Source organism: Neoarius graeffei, chromosome 22 (genome assembly GCF_027579695.1).
Source record: "Neoarius graeffei isolate fNeoGra1 chromosome 22, fNeoGra1.pri, whole genome shotgun sequence".
NCBI lineage: Eukaryota > Metazoa > Chordata > Actinopteri > Siluriformes > Ariidae > Neoarius > Neoarius graeffei.
This window is the reverse complement of record NC_083590.1, coordinates 32,581,411-32,599,328: the sequence shown is the minus strand read 5'-3', so window position 1 is coordinate 32,599,328 and position 17,918 is coordinate 32,581,411. Positions and strand designations below refer to the sequence as shown.

Sequence of the window (17,918 nt, the reverse complement as noted above, 5' to 3'; positions counted from 1 at the left end):
GAAGAAGATTCTCTGGTCAAATGATACTAAAATTGATCTTTTTGCCCATCATGGGAAACACCATGTGTGGCACAAACCCAACACCCTGAGAACACCATTCCTACAGTGAAGCATGGTGGTGGCAGCATCATGCTGTGGGGATGTTTTTCATCTGCAGGGACAGGAAAGCTGGTCAGGACTGAAGGAAAGATGGATGGCACTAAATACAGGGCAATTCTGGAGGAAAACCTGTTTGAGTCAGCCAGAGGTTTGAGACTGGGACGAAGGTTCACGTTCCAGCAGGACAATGACCCTAAACAGACTGCTAAAGCTACAATGGAGTGGTTTAAAGGGAAACATTTAAATGTCTTGGAATGGCCTAATCAAAGCCCAGACCTCAATCCAGTTGAGAATCTGTGGCATAACTTGAAGATTGCTGTCCACCAACGCAACCCATCTAACTTGAAGGAGTTGGAGCAGTTTTGCCTTGAGGAATGGGCAAAAATCCCAGTGGCTAGATGTGCTAAGATAATAGAGACATACCCCAAGAGACTTGCAGCTGGAATTGCAGCAAAAGCTGGTTGACAAAGTATTGACTTGGGGGGGGCCGAATACCTATGTACACTCCAGATTTCTGTTTTTTACTTCTTAATTATTGTTTGTGTCACAATAAAACAACAATTTTCACTTTTAAAGTGGTCGGCATGTTGTGTAAATGAAATGGCGCTAACCCCCCCCCAAAAAAAATCCATTTTAATTCCAGCTTGTAATGCGACAAAACAGGACAAACACCAAGGGGGATGAATACTTTTGCATGACACTGTATTTGCTGTTTCCTCGGCTTCTTCACTGGATTCCTAAGAGATAACAGCAATGTTTTTTCATCGAAAATACAGCACCAACCAAGAAATTAGCACCAGAATCATGAAATGTGTCACAAATATTTCACTATCAAGATATTTAACGCGTTTCAACATTACATGACACGGGCTGGATGGTGTCCAATGTAAACCTATAGACAAACAAGAGCCAGAATTTCTATTGCTGTAAGTTTATATACTGTACAACAAAAACGTCAAAGCTTCCTATAAATAACGCTACAAGATTAGTTGACTTGTACGTCTTCATTAAAGTGGTGTATTGGATCTGGACAACTGCAGCTGTGACTAGCACAGTATAGCTCCTGTTCTATAATAGCATCGAAATTGCAGAAATTACGCACCACACAGCTACGTCTAAGAAAGCAATTTCTGCGAATAACATCAAGCACTGAAAGAAACAGTGTTAAAATAATCGCGCCTGTACCAGAGGAGGGACGCTTTAATTAGCCGCTCAGAAAGAAGGCTCCTTTTTTTTTCCTGGCACGTGTTTGTTTATTTTTCACAGTGTCTACACGCAGAGGGATTCTTGTGTCCCCTTGGCTTGCATCGCTCGCTTTAATACACTCCCTTCTCTGCCTTATTGAAAAGAGTGACACACTTAATTAGCGCCGGCAATGCCGGAGAAAAGCTCAGGAGGCTCTCTGGCTGTCAAAACAGGCCGCTGCAATCTGGGCGAACAGATGTAAGCCTAATGTAACAAAATTCAGGTCTGGGAAATGAGGTAGAAAGCTGCGTATGTTTTTTTTTTTTTTTTCCCCTCCGACGCAGTCCCTCTGTCTGTCTCTCTTTCCCTCATTTTTTTTTTCCCCTCAGTCCTCCTTGGAAGCAGCATCTTGAAAATTGAAAATAGTGTCACCGTCCTGTCAGTCTGTTAAAATGAGATAGAGCAGCGAGAATGGGAGCGAAATTAGTTGCTTCACTTTTTTTCTTTCTTTTTTTTTTTTTTTTACTGAGATAGGAGCTGCAGCTGAGCAGCTGGAAGGGGCGATATGTGCAAAGTCGGCAGAGATCAGAGAACAGAGAGAACCAAAATCTTAATTAAACAGATCAAACTGCAGCTTTTCCGCCTCTAATTAAAGCACGCAGTGTCCTGCAACATGGCTGTTATGATACACATTATCTCACAAGCAGACAGTGAGCAGCAGCTTGGTGTTAAATTGAACACTGGTACTTTGCAATCGCCACTTGCGCTATACGTGTATCCTCATGCTTATAGTCAATATTTGTCATTCATTATGCCATACACAGCTTTCCTTCTGCCTCCTTTCAAAGCCAGCTGCAGCACTCTGTAGTTCTGCCTCCAATAAGCAATATTATCACATAATGTTTTCCACATGCACTCATATTTTTTTTTCTCCTTTTTCACCAGAACTCCACGTTAACCATAGAAGAATTCCACTCCAAGCTTCAAGAAGCGACCAACTTCCCCCTCCGACCTTTTGTCATCCCGTTTTTGAAGGTACAGCACAAGCCAGCGATCTGGAAAGCATTTACAGAGCCCAGACCCAGATGTGCATATTTCTTTTACAGCATTTTTTTTTGTTTTGTTTTTTAGCTTTCTTTCTTTCTTTCTTTCTCTTTGTGAGTTCAGGGAAGCAAACTGTACAAGCAAAAATAGTCACATGGTTTCCCCTTGAGCTTGAATTTCCTGTTGATCGAGACCTAATTTTGTTTCTCTTTTCTCCAGGGATGAATCGAATCGGTACCCTTTTTTAAACAGAGTTCATGTTTTTAGAGCCTCATTGATAAATAATAATACAACCCCGATTCCAAAGTACAAATTGTAAATAAAAACGGAATGCAATAATGTGGAAGTTTCAAAATTCCATATTTTATTCAGAATAGAACATAGATGACATATCAAATGTTTAAACTGAGAAAATGTATCATTTAAAGAGAAAAATTAGGTGATTTTAAATTTTATGACAACAACACATCTCAAAAAAGTTGGGACAAGGCCATGTTTACCACTGTGAGACATCCCCTTTTCTCTTTACAACAGTCTGTAAACGTCTGGGGACTGAGGAGACAAGTTGCTCAAGTTTAGGGATAGGAATGTTAACCCATTCTTGTCTAATGTAGGATTCTAGTTGCTCAACTGTCTTAGGTCTTTTTTGTCGTATCTTCCGTTTTATGATGCGCCAAATGTTTTCTATGGGTGAAAGATCTGGACTGCAGGCTGGCCAGTTCAGTACCCGGACCCTTCTTCTACGCAGCCATGATGCTGTAATTGATGCAGTATGTGGTTTGGCATTGTCATGTTGGAAAATGCAAGGTCTTCCCTGAAAGAGACGTCGTCTGGATGGGAGCATATGTTGCTCTAGAACCTGGATATACCTTTCAGCATTGATGGTGTCTTCCCAGATGTGTAAGCTGCCCATGCCACACGCACTAATGTAACCCCATACCATCAGAGATGCAGGCTTCTGAACTGAGCGCTGATAACAACTTGGGTCGTCCTTCTCCTCTTTAGTCTGAATGACACGGCGTCCCTGATTTCCATAAAGAACTTCAAATTTTGATTCGTCTGACCACAGAACAGTTTTCCACTTTGCCACAGTCCATTTTAAATGAGCCTTGGCCCAGAGAAGACGTCTGCGCTTCTGGATCATGTTTAGATACGGCGGCTTCTTTGAACTATAGAGTTTTAGCTGGCAACGGCGGATGGCACGGTGAATTGTGTTCACAGATAATGTTCTCTGGAAATATTCCTGAGCCCATTTTGTGATTTCCAATACAGAAGCATGCCTGTATGTGATGCAGTGCCGTCTAAGGGCCCGAAGATCACACGCACCCAGTATGGTTTTCCGGCCTTGACCCTTACGCACAGAGATTCTTCCAGATTCTCTGAATCTTTTGATGATATTATGCACTGTAGATGATGATATGTTCAAACTCTTTGCAATTTTACACTGTCGAACTCCTTTCTGATATTACGCCACTATTTGTCGGTGCAGAATTAGGGGGATTGGTGATCCTCTTCCCATCTTTACTTCTGAGAGCCGCTGCCACTCCAAGATGCTCTTTTTATACCCAGTCATGTTAATGACCTATTGCCAATTGACCTAATGAGTTGCAATTTGGTCCTCCAGCTGTTCCTTTTCTGTACCTTTAACTTTTCCAGCCTCTTATTGCCCCTGTCCCAACTTTTTTGAGATGTGTTGCTGTCATGAAATTTCAAATGAGCCAATATTTGGCATGAAATTTCAAAATGTCTCACTTTCGACATTTGATATGTTGTCTATGTTCTATTGTGAATACAATATCAGTTTTTGAGATTTGTAAATTATTGCATTCCATTTTTATTTACAATTTGTACTTTGTCCCAACTTTTTTGGAATCGGGGTTGTAATAATAATAATAATAATAATACGTTCAATTTATATAGCGCCTTTCACAAACCCAAGGACGCTTTACAAAAGAATTACCACCAAAACAAAAAAAACCAAAACAAAAAACTAGGAAGAATAGTATGAGGTAAAGAGAAAAGTTTTCAAGTTGGCTTTGAAGGAAGAGAGAGTGGAACAGTCACGAAGCGATTGTGGTAACGAGTTCCAAAGTTTAGGAGCAGCAATACTAAATGATCTGCCACCCATAGATGCCAGTTTAAAACGTGGAACAGTCCGAAGTCCACAGACAGAAGATCTGAGGGAGCGGGAGGGACAGAACAAATGAATTAGCTCACAGAGATAGGAAGGAGTGAAACCATGAAGAGCTTTATAGGTTAACAGCAAGATTTTGTATTTGATCTGAGAGATAACTGGCAACCAGTGCAGTTGCTGTAAAGCAGGAGTGATGTGAGCAGTGCGCTTGGTGAGTGTGAGGACTCTTGCTGCTGAGTTTTGGATGTACTGCAGGCGATTGAGCAATTGATACCAAAATGACTAACCTACTTAATACTAATCAATCACGGGTGCTACAGAAACATTTTATTTAGCTCTAGGTATGATTCCCTGATCTAGATCATGGTCGTGAAAGAGCGCACATGCGTGTTCATGCTAGGCTCATTCTTTATAATGTTAGCGAGTGGATTTTAAATGAAGCGTCAGCGCTGTTCTTTTCACTCAGCTAGCATGGTGTGTTGAATGTGCTGCTAGCAATGAACTCCTTTTTTATTTTATGTCGTTCATGCCTATGTTTTGTCAGGTTACTTGTAGATAGATAGATAGATAGATAGATAGATAGATAGATAGATAGATAGATAGATAGATAAATTGATTGATTGATTGATTGATTGATTGATTGATTGAGCCCAAGCTGGGAAATTGTTTTGTTCCAGCAAAGAAAAGAAAAAGGCACACTGTACCGCATGAAATAGAAATAATTAAAAAAAATCCCAAGAACAAGCCGACTATACAATATACAGATAAAAATGTAACGATAAAAAATATATGTATCTATAAATATGCTTTGTACATGTGAATGTGCATGAATATTGTATTGTATTTTATTGTATTGTATTGTAGGAAGATGCTGTAGTTTTTTCTCCAGGACACAGTTTGCATTCTGTTTTGCTTTGATTGCCGTCATTAATCGTAAAATATATCGAGGTTTTGCAATCTGTTCTTTAGCACAACAATGTACTAGTGTTGTAGTCAAGACCATCTAAACCGAGACCAAGTCATGACCAAGCCCAAAGTGTATCAAGACTGAGACAAGACCAAGACTTTGAGGGGTTGAGATCAAGTCAAGACCAAGACCAAAGCAGGGTGAGACCAAGTCAAGACCAAGACCAAGGCAGGGCATGACTAAGTCAAGACCAAGAAAGGGTGAGACCAAGTCAAGACCAAGGCAGGGCAAGAGTGAGTCAAGACCAAGGCCAAGGCAGAGTGAGACTGAGTCAAGACCAAGGCAGGGTGAGACCGAGTCAAGACCAAGGCAGGGTGAGACCGAGTCAAGACCAAGGCAGGGTGAGACCGAGTCAAGACCAAGGCAGGGTGAGACCGAGTCAAGACCAAGGCAGGGTGAGACCGATTCAAGACCAAGGCAGGGTGAGACCGAGTCAAGACCCAAGGCAGGGTGAGACCGAGTCAAGACCAAGGCAGGGTGAGACTGAGTCAAGACCAAGACCAAAGCAGGGGTGAGACCAAGTCAAGACCAAGACCAAAGCAGAGTGAGACCGAGTCAAGACCAGGACCAGACGAGTGTGTGTGAAGGGGGCGGGGAGGGGTGGCAACCGTTAACTGGAAGAAAAATTTCAAATTCGCAATGAGTCATGTTATTGGTTGCATTTGAAGCAGGACATTTTACATCCAGTCACAGTAATTATGTTAACAAATAAATCAGACAATGCACAGGCAATATAGTGAGATCCCCACAGCTGTGGTCTTGACTGTTCTTGAAATAAAATCCGGAGTCCTCTAGGTCCAAGACCGAGACAAGACTGAGTAAAAACGTGGTCGATTCTGAGATGAGACCGAGACCTTCAAAAAGTGGTCTTGAGACTCAGTCTCAAGTACACTACAACATAGTTTTATGTTTAATTCATATAGCTAAGGATCAGAGGAATATTTTTACGAGTGTGAGTAAATGTGCATATTCTCAGGCCTATATCAGTACCAGTAATGATGCAGACCTTACTTTTTCTGTTTTTTTGTAATGATTATTTATTATTTTTTGCTTAGTTTACGTGGAAAAGATGGCTGCGAACAGTGTAAAAAGTGTATACCAGGTTTAGCTCCTGACACAATGTGTCCTTTTTGTTTCACGCTGCCTAACGGACTCCCACATTTAGTGATCGATTTTTCTCACACAGTAGACGTACCCATTTGAAACCATTAGCAGGGCAACATGAGCCGCCATTCTTCTCTAGAGGAACAGCAGCCTGCACCGTGCTCTTACTCCATTTGTCACTTATTTCATTACAGCTTGCAGTGTCTGTTTACGTTGAGCCACTTTAAGTGAAATGCTCGAAAAACAAATGGATCATGTGTTTCATTCAGAAGCCTACTTAGACATGATTGAGTGACACAAAATTTATGAAATGATAAAGATAAGCTGGTCATCTTAATATTTAAATAATATTGGATGGCTTTGAGTGGTGTATCAGATATATCCATTCAGTTAGCATGATATTGAACGAGTCGAAGACGAGTAGATGAATGGAATATATCTGATATACCACAAAAAAGCCAGTAAATATTATTATTATTATTATTATTATTATTATACAAACACATTCAATGGAACAATTATAGATTTTTTAAAAAGTTAAGAACAGGGTGGTAACTTACCAATATTGAATGCTGACTGAATGTAATTCAATGTTCTGTCAATCCAATGTACTGTACAAAGTTCTAACAATAAAAACAGTACAAGTCCAAAAAGCCTGAACAGCAACCCAACTTATATACAAGCGATATCCAGGTTGACAGTTCAAGTTCAGTTACTTTTGGTCGTAGTTAATTGTTATACTGCAGTTGTTCAAAACAAAAGGGTTTTGCTGAGTGAAGTCCTCTTGTAAAAGTCTCCGACACTTTTCCTCACCTCCAAGTAGAACTTGGACAATATTTCCGCTATTGCTCTCTTTTCCAGTTTTTCGATGTCCGTTAGTCTGTTTTTCTCTTGTAAATACAGTATGCGTGAAGAATATCCAGTGAAGTTTTGGTAGCCTTTCGGGTGTTCAGCGCGTCTGTCTCTTTCAAAATTCTCTCTAAATCTTCCATTTTAACGAAGCAAACCTCGCAGCCATGTTTGTTTACAAACTGTCACAGTCACTCGCTAGTGCAGAAGTTTTACATCTCCAACACGTCTCTTTTCCAGTTTTTCCATGTCCATTGGTATGTTTTTCTCTTGTAAATATGCATGAAGAATATATAATAGCCTTTCGGGTGTTCAGCGCGTCTTCAGTTTCAGTTTTCAGTTTATTTATTTAGTGCTTAAGCCGAGCACTGAATTAACCCCGTCTTCTCTCTCTCCCAGCCAACAAAGAAATGATTGTACGCATGCGCAGCAGAAAAGTTTTGGTTTTGGATCTTCGTATGAGCTCCAAAATGTGACGTCGTGTTGTCTTGACAACGTGCAATATTATAACTATATTGCACACTCATATTTTCCATTGGGGAGAGTGGCGTAATACATGTAGGATAAGCGATATGATCACAATATTGCATGCCATCAGTAAACCCACTAGAAGGGAATAGAATACATGTTATTATTCCATGAAAAAAGTGGCCTGTATGTATAATAATTATATTTAAAACAGAATTTTCAATAGCATCGAAGATTTGTTATGTAATGAAATTATGAGTCGACTTTTTAGTTGAAATTTTTGATTGACATTTTCACTTTGGTTAAAGGTTTTGGGCATTGCCCTTAATGCTGCTCATCTAACTACTGATAGTCGTGCAGTTGGATATATGCCTGGATCAGACGACATGAATTCAGCCTGATTTTGACATAAATTTGTCGTGTTTCCAGCACCAGGCCTGAATATAAACATGAACGACGATGGGCCTAATAATGTGACGGAGCCCTGACGAAAAGTCGAGCATGTGAGGATTTTTTCTCACCTATTTTCTCAACACTTACCACATGTTCCTTGGTAGCTACGGTATGTTTGACAGTTTCTTGACCGTCTTCCCCAACAACAGCACACGTAAGGACATGAACGATGATCGGTCAGGGTCAAACTTGTAGTGTTGCCAGTCTCCTGACCAAGACACGGCAAGGATTTATAGCACTGTGATTGCCTAATTTGACATGGTGACCATCGTGAAAGACAAAAATACTGTTTCGCATAAGCCTTCGCTTTACTTTAAGAGAGTGGCGCAGCAGTGCTTTCGTCCTTTGGTGTATCCAGGTCTCTCACCTCCTTGTCTCAAACAGATCAGGTTCCAAAACTTCAATTTTCATATTAATACCGACTATCAATGCCATTGTGCTCATCATCTCGTAGAGTGATAACTGGCTGAGCCGAATCTCTGCTGTAACGCAATACAAGTGCATCATGTAGTGATTTCCAGCTTGTACAGTATATTGGATTTCTTATTAATATGATATTAAACAGGGCGGCATGGTGGTGTAGTGGTTAGCACTGTTGCCTCACAGCAAGAAGGTCCTGGGTTCGAGCCCAGCGGCCAGTGAGAGCCTTTCTGTGTGGAGTTTGCATGTTCTCCCTGTGGGTTTCCTCCGGGTGCTCCGGTTTCCCCCACAGTCCAAAGACATGCAGGTTAGGTTAACTGGTGGCTGTAAATTGACCGTAGGTGTGAATGTGAGTGTGGATGGTTGTTTGTCTATGTATCAGCCCTGCGATAACCTGGTGACTTGTCCAGGGTGTACCCCGCCTCTCCAGGGCTGGCCCAAGCCTTTAAGGGGCCCTAAGCAAAATTTGATTTGGGGGCCCCCCACACCACCAAAACTACACTGCTAGCTGCCTTATTATTTCTTAGGCTACACAGTTAGTCTAGCCACCCACCATAATCTGCGTTTTTAGGTGGTGTTTACATTAGACCGTATCCGTCTCGTTTTCGTCGCGGATGCACTGTCCGTTCACATTAAAACACCGGGAAACGACTCCACAGGCGGAACAACTTGAATCTGCCAGGGCCCGCGTATTCAATCCAGTTCGTATCTGATCCGGTGCTGTGTAAACATTGAGATACGAGGAAGCGCAGTGCTGAGCTCTAGCTGACGTCGTCATTGGACAACGTCACTGTGACATCCACCTTCCTGATTCGCTGGCGTTGTTCATGCCACGTTGGTCATGTGACGCAACTGCTGCAAAACGGCGCGGACTTCACTTCCTGCTATTGTGTCCGCCTTGTATCACCTTTTTGTTTTTCATTAAAGAGTATAAAAGTATGAATATAATGCTTTGCTTTGTCATTCTTAATGTTGTTCATGGTAAGATGCAAATACTGCCCATTGTGTAGTTATGATTGTCTTTAGGCTTGCCATCCTTCCACTTGCAAGTGGTGAGTGACTTGCGCATGCCCGATATGCACTGGGATCACACACACAGCGGCTCAGTCCCGAATCACTGCTCGTGCGCTTCACTCGCGCACTCTGTGAGCTGCGCAGGGCCGGAGTGCGCACCCTCCAGAGGGCACTCGCTGTTCAGGGCGGAGTGATTTGGAGCGCAGCCGCTGAGGAGGAAGCGCTGAGCCGCACTGACACATTCCAACTTACGTGCCGTCTAATTAGTCATGTGATTAGCGTATCCGTGTATTGGCGTTGCTGTGTGCACGCGAATCGTTTTAAAAACGTTAATCTGATGATCCGCTGATACGGTCTAATGTAAACCCCACCTTAGTTGGTTTACATTATACTGCAACTTGTGGCTATTGCAATATAAAATATTCAGAGTGATGTGTGGCATATTTGTAAGTAAAACAACAAATCAGTAGACAAGACACTGTATATGTAAACAAGTTAACCAGTTTATTTTGCACTAATGTGCAAAACAAACTCATAAAGTCATAATGACTTTGTCCACTTGAGCTAATATCGGTCATGACATTTAGGTTGGAGTTTGTAAGTAAAGCGACGGCTCTCAGCTTAGAACTAAAGATGATATCTGAGGCTACATTTCGTTGTGTTGGGTAGCATAACGTTAGCTACTATGACAGACATTCTGTTAGCTAATCCAGCCAACCTAGCGAGAACATAGACAACCTTAATGACACAAAAATAGTAACATTGGACATTCAAATTTACCTTTTTCTTGCTGCTTTTTTTCTTCCTCTTCTCTGCCCCAGATGGATAATTTCTTTTTTGAGACATGGCTTAGCCATCTAGTCCACCTATCTTCCGAAGTGAATAACTCCTGTCACGTCACGTGCGTCTGGTTGTGCAGGAGCGCAGTGGCAGCAACCAGCAGCAAGGATTAGTTAACCTAATGTACCAACTATGAAAATGATACAAAAAACGTTATTTTGTGTCTTTTATTTTTGTGTCTTTTGTTTCTGCTACATCATGTCATTAATGTTACGTTTTTTTAATTAAAAATATTTTCGCAGGGGGGCGGCACGGTGGTGTAGTGGTTAGCACTGTTGCCTCACAGCAAGAAGGTCCGGGTTCGAGCCCCGTGACCGGTGAAGGCCTTTCTGTGCGGAGTTTGCATGTTCTCCCCGTGTCCGCGTGGGTTTCCTCCGGGTGCTCCGGTTTCCCCCACAGTCCAAAGACATGCAGGTTAGGTTAACTGGTGACTCTAAATTGACCGTAGGTGTGAATGTGAGTGTGAATGGTTGTCTGTGTCTATGTGTCAGACCTGTGATGACCTGGCGACTTGTCCAGGGTGTACCCCGCCTTTCGCCCGTAGTCAGCTGGGATAGGCTCCAGCTCGCCTGCGACCCTGTACAGGATAAGCGGCTACAGATAATGGATGGATGGATGATATTAAACATTGGAAAATTGCGAATCAGAACAAAGCCCTTGCTCTTTGTAGTTAGGAGCCGACAGAAAAACCTGACTGTTATCAATAAAATATGAGCTCATGTCATTGTAATTGCACGGCACACAAGCGCTAACTTCTCACGGGAATAACGAAAATACTGCACCAGGCAACAAATTACCACAGGAATCTCGAAACACATGACAAATATTTTACTATAAACCTATTTAATAAGTTTCAGGGTGGAGTTTTGCTTTAAACCGGACTCAGTTGTCCTTATTTGCTTAGAAACGACAGCTGTTATACAGCATGCCTGAACTCCGCCCATTTTATGTAACCTTCATCCCTTCCCCAAAACATCCCTCTTTTGCGCACACACACACAGTCAGTTTCATCTGCACATCCCCTCTCTTCTATAATGATGAGATAAGCCATTAAAACAGATTGAGTCTGTGTAGTTTACTACTGAGAGCGTGAGGGAATGGGGTCTCTCGATTCACTGAGTGCAGAATGTGGCTCCTTTCATAGCAAACAGACTCTGTGTCATACACTGGAAGCCCCGGGCGGCTTTGCACTGCAGAAATTGGTCCCATTAGGGGTCGCTGATGGATGCAGAGAAACATACAGGGCCACTTCCCCCTCTCGATCTCTTCCTTTCTCTGCTCCGACTCTCCACGCTGCGCCATATGGTTACTGTATCATCCAGTCAGGAGGGGTGCTATCAAAGATGCAACTTGTGTTCTCTCACTCTTTCACTCCTGTTTCTCTGTCTTCTCTCTCTCTCTCGTATCTAATTTTAGTGCTTTTACTCAAAGGAGCCTTTAATGACAAATACCATATGGCTGTGGGAACTGGGGCTTTTATAAGTGCACAGAAGCTCAGCTGCAACAATATGCATTAGACGCATTTTTTGGTTGGGTTTTTTTTTGTTTTTTTTTCATTAGGCTAATGTCATCTAATGACCCTCCCTTCAGCGTTTGGTTTGAGGAGGAGTGCTTACCGGAAGGGCAACGTGCACCATGCTAACGATGTAATCGGGAGTCCGTACCAGCTGACTGCCGTTGTGTTTATATTGTTTGTGTATGATTTGTCTAAATGGGCTTTAGACGGTACATCGTGATATTATGTCCGATAAACACGTCAGCGGTGGCCTGAGTTTAAGATCACAGGGTGTTTCAAAAAATGTGACGTTATTTGAGATGTAAATATCCCAGGAACTACATACACTACCGTTCAAAAGTTTGGGGTCACTTTGAAATGTCCTTATTTTTGAAAGAAAAGCACTGTTCTTTTCAATGAAGATCACTTTAAACTAATCAGAAATCCACTCTATACATTGCTAATGTGGTAAATGACTATTCTAGCTGCAAATGTCTGGTTTTTGGTGCAATATCTCCATAGGTGTATAGAGGCCCATTTCCAGCAACTATCACTCCAGTGTTCTAATGGTACAGTCAGTACGTTTCCATGCACATCCGAATCGAGCTACGGGTCCCAGCAGGGGTGCCAGAGAAATCCAATCCTACATGCACACAAGGAAATCGGGCTATTGTGTGAGGTACATTGTGCACCCGAGCCACAGGTGGCGCTACACACCCCATCGCGTTGGTACACTTCTGGTTGTCGTCATGAAGAAGAGCTATTCAAGAGTGTAAACAAAGTTATCAGTTCCGTGTTCTCCATTGCGCGTTTTTCTCCCGTCCATGAATTTTAATATATTCAACTCCTTAAGCTGAATGAGCATGAACTCTGTCTCCTCATTGCTCCAGAAGTGCACGTTTCTGCTCGCCATTTTCTCTTCTTCGTTTGTTCCTCCTGACCTCTTCTGCTGCTCGCTACTACTGTTGTCATGCCGACCGAGGCTGTCGTGTTTCCCGCTTGTGGTCTCGTCACTCGTCACTTCCGGAAGGGGCAGTGCTGAAGTAAGTAGCTCGACTACGTAGCTCGATAGGGTTTACATGCACTAAGTAGCTCGGCAAAATTCGCATAATCTAGGTCGCATAGCTCGATTACGAGAAATCCAGTTCGGTTCAATTTCAGCCTAGCTAAGGTGTTTCCATGGCATTTAGAACTTCGATTTCAGTCGAGCAACGGCAGAAATTCGATTTTCTCTATGTGTTTGCTCATTGCCTCAGAAGGCTAATGGATGATTAGAAAACCCTTGTACAATCATGTTAGCACAGCTGAAAACAGTTGAGCTCTTTAGAGAAGCTATAAAACTGACCTTCCTTTGAGCAGATTGAGTTTCTGGAGCATCACATTTGTGGGGTCGATTAAATGCTCAAAATGGCCAGAAAAATGTCTCGACTGTATTTTCTATTCATTTTACAACTTATGGTGGGAAATAAAAGTGTGACTTTTCATGGAAAACACAAAATTGTCTGGGTGACCCCAAACTTTTGAACGGTAGTGTAGTCGAGGCAAATGAAACTGAACGCGCTTAATGTTGAGCGATAGAAGGTTTATTCCACAAAATTTGAATGAGAAATTCAAAAGGTATGTGGAATCCATGAACGATTTCACAAATTTTCAATATTCGCAAACCCGCTCGCTCAACCGTCTCATCCGGTGCTGGTGGTCGTCCGGATCTTTTTGCCCCGCCCACACACGCAGCCTTTGAACTTTTTGTGCCATGTCCAAATCTGCATTGCAGTTGGTGTATTTTTTTTTTTTTTAGAGAATTCTCTCATAAATACACACTGCACAGTCTTGTTCGAGCGTACTCTAACACACAAAACGCCTTTTCTTTTCCAGTGAATGGCAAAAAACATTAAACATAAAATTTTGACCTGTTTCCACACATGCTGTTAAAATTTGAGGTCAGTTGAATGAGAACTGGCAAAGTTATGAGATTGTGAAACGATATCAAATTTTTTCAAACACCCTGTATACTCTCCAGCTTTATTGCTAGCAGTATGGGAACATACCACAGAAACTTAGAGCTCTTTATTCTACTTTTGGTCATGATGGGTTGACAAATCAGTAGGACAAGAAAATACTATGTCCAAGCTTGGTTTTTATTCATAGTTGCCCATTGGCTTAGTTGACAAGCGATCGCTATGTTTTTTTTTTTCCTTTTCGTTCAACATTTAGAAAAAAATCACGGTCGTAAGTTCACAAAATAACCATTTATTCTGGTATGTATGTTTAAACAGTATGTGCACTGTGCTGTGACACACCTCAGTGCTGTAACTACAGCATAGTGATCCCCACCACCTGCTGCACTACACACATCAGCTTTTACTATTCAGATAAATTGGCAAGGATGGATGGATGTCTTAAAGGAGAACTGAAGGCAAATTTTTTTTATGATCAAAATTCTATTTATCTCATTTTATTAAATATAAGAATGCATTTTGATAGCTATTTTGTCGCTGCTATAGCAAGTTATGAGTGTTTGAAATATGCTCTGTGATATATCGGTCCAGGGCGGCACGGTGGTGTAGTGGTTAGCGCTGTCGCCTCACAGCAAGAAGGTCCTGGGTTCGAGCCCCGTGGCCGGCGAGGGCCTTTCTGTGCGGAGTTTGCATGTTCTCCCCGTGTCCGCGTGGGTTTCCTCCGGGTGCTCCGGTTTCCCCCACAGTCCAAAGACATGCAGGTTAGGTTAACTGGTGACTCTAAATTGACCGTAGGTGTGAATGTGAGTGTGAATGGTTGTCTGTGTCTATGTGTCAGCCCTGTGATGACCTGGCGACTTGTCCAGGGTGTACCCCGCCTTTCACCCGTAGTCAGCTGGGATAGGCTCCAGCTTGCCTGCGACCCTGTAGAAGGATAAAGCGGCTAGAGATAATGAGATGAGATGAGATATATCGGTCCATATGTCAAAGCAGTGGCTGTAAACGAGATTCGTTGAGACCTGTGCGAGACATTGTAAGATGGAAGTAAAACGTACAGCGGAAATCAAAGCGACCGACATCTGACAACGTTGTCAAAAGACGCGCACGCCCTCTTTCGAATGCTGACGTAATCAAGCCGGAAGTGTTGTCTGTTTTGATAGCAATCAGGAAAGTTTGAAAAAAGTCGTCAGTAATCGTCATTTAAACTCGTTTTTGTGCAATACTTCGTTTGGAAAACAGTTTTCAAAATGGCGGCACTGACACCTGGCTGACACTTGATGTTTCGAAGTCTCGCACAAGTCTCGTGAAGATCGTGTGGATAAGCGACGCCTGCCGTCGACCAAACGAACTAAATTCAACACGGTTAAAAACCGAATAGGCCAATAAGTATAATATTTAATTGTGATTAGTTTCCAATACAAGTCATGATATAAGGTTACTAAAACCGAAAATATAATTGAATAACACGTTAATTAGGAAATAAAGCAAGTTTAAAATTGACTTCAGTTCTCCTTTAAGTGAAGTATGCATCCAGTGAATAAAGTCCAGTGCAAAGCAGTCATATAACTATCCTGCTAGCATGATATGCAGTCAGCTCATGGTCAAGAAAAAATATAGACGCTAGCCGGACTCAAATAAATAAATAAATAGCTTTTATATGTGACATGAGCAAACACAGTGTGATTCTATAGAGCAGGGTGGGCAATTATTTTTTCCATGGGGCCACATGAGAAACAGAAAATTTTGTGGAGGGCCGGACCAAAAGGCTGAACTAAATTCTGCATAATATTAATTGTATTTCTTTATATAAAGCAATAAATAACATTGTTTTTAGAAGCTGCTAAGACTGGTAAGAGTATGGAAAAAACGAGGTTGCCTTACAAAAAATGTCATTTATTCAATCAAATTTCCCAAAACAATGGTTAACAAAATGTGAACGTTTGTACCATTTTTTTTCAGTCACATTCACCCCAAAACACAATAAAGACATCACAATATTGTCTTTCTACTCCAAATATCAAACAAGATGCATCATATTATAATAATGATGCTCACATTTGTAGTCTAATAACCTCATTTGGTGTTTTTCAGTTTTTCGGATCTGCTCACCGCAAACTAAACACACGGCTTTATCTCTGACTTCAGTAACTAAATACTTAGCAGTCCGTGTTTTGTTGAAAGCCCTGCATTCGGCATTTACCTTTCTTCTTTTTGTGGACATTTTGGGGGCTAAAGTTTTCTTGTGACCTGCTCGCAACAACGTCGATTCGGTGTAGGTATCAGATCTACAGATCGGCTCGGGCTCCGGCGCCTGCTGGTGACGTCACACTATGTGATTAGCTGGACCGTTTGAAGGATGACGTACAAGTTTGTGGTTGATCTGGACAAATTACGGAAGTAGTTATCACGGGATTAGGTTTCGTGGGATTTCATGTCATGTTCATGTCGCGCGCATTGCGTTTTTGTTGAACACAACTTCAAAATAAAAGCAATGCACATTCAGAAAAGAAAAAAAAAGAAGAAACCGGTTATGGGCAATTCCATGTAAATGTCAACCTCACCATGCAAAAATAAAGCAACATGTAATACATCAAAACCACTCCCAGAGATATCACCTAGGCCTGTATTTTACAGATGTGAATAAGTTGAACCAATTTGTAACCAACCTAATATGTCACTGTCAGTCTTTCTTTCTTATAATGTAAACCCCAAGCTAAAATCAACTTTGATCATGTACAATTCTATATTATTGCCACAAGCCACAGAAATGTATGCTAAAATCCACAAAACAGCAAAACAATAGCCATCCTAAATATTATTTAAGAACTTTGATAGCTTTAGCTGATATTTAGAGAGTTTTTCAAAGGGTTATAGTGGTTAAATTGCTGATTTTCTAAACATATGCCATGTCTATTTCAGATGCGTCACATCCATAACGGAATTATGTCACATCCATAACGCTGATTTTTTCTTCCTAGATTCTGCTTGAAATAGAAAATATTTTAAACAAAGGCTTTTTTTATTTTCAGCTAAGACTCCTTTATTAAATGCATGCCTGCATTTGGATATTATGTTTGCAATTTCACAGAGTTTGATGAATATGTGTAGTCACCCTGGAAATGGGGTATTTTTTCCGTCACATCCATAACGCATGCCTTTTTTGGCATTTTCTAGTGTTCTAAATGTACTATGGGAATTCTTTTTTTCCCATGACTTCTCCAATATGAGAGGTCTTAAAAATATACAACAAATTTTAAAATACTGGAAAGGAATAAAAATTAACTAGGTCAGTTGTTGCCATTTTGAGTCCAAATGTCACATCCATAACGCTGGAATTGCTCACATACGAATCGCTATTCAGTCCATGCATGAGGTAAAATTAGAAAATACGTTTATTTTGTAATTTCTAATTAACCTTACGCGGGCCGGTCAGAATGAACCAAAAGGCCGGATGTGGCCCGCGGGCCGTAAAATGCCCAGGTGTGCTATAGACATTTCCTTAGAAAAGAACAATGACTGTGGCAAAGATATATTTAACAGTTATTCCACCAAATCGAGTCGTACATGAGCTGATAGCCGACGGGGCGCGTAGCACCGAGTCGGCTATAAGCCATGCACGACGAGATTGAGTGGAATAACTGCTTTATTCTATCCACATTCATTGGATTTTCAGAAACAGAGCATTTTTATTTTTTGCAAATCCGATAAATAAAAACTTTACACAAAATGTCTGACAAAATAATTTCCGGTTAAAATGTAAACAAACCGGCGAAATGACAGGAACAATTTGTGAAAAATGCGATAATTCTTGAAAATAAAAAAAGATACGTTCTTACCATCAAATACTTTTGTTCTATATTTTGTTGCTTTTTTGTATTTTGGGGGGGT

General features: G+C 41.3%; 1 protein-coding gene across 5 annotated transcripts in view; it reads left to right on the top strand.

The window, feature by feature from the left end:
* Positions 1-17,918, top strand: part of runx1t1 (RUNX1 partner transcriptional co-repressor 1) — a 135,899-nt gene that overhangs the window by 76,264 nt on the left and 41,717 nt on the right. For all 5 annotated transcript variants that reach the window (XM_060904745.1, XM_060904744.1, XM_060904743.1 and 2 more), the window contains exon 4: positions 2,230-2,319. In XM_060904745.1, the coding sequence (XP_060760728.1) occupies positions 2,230-2,319 (90 nt within the window). The remainder of the gene's footprint in view (positions 1-2,229; positions 2,320-17,918) is intronic.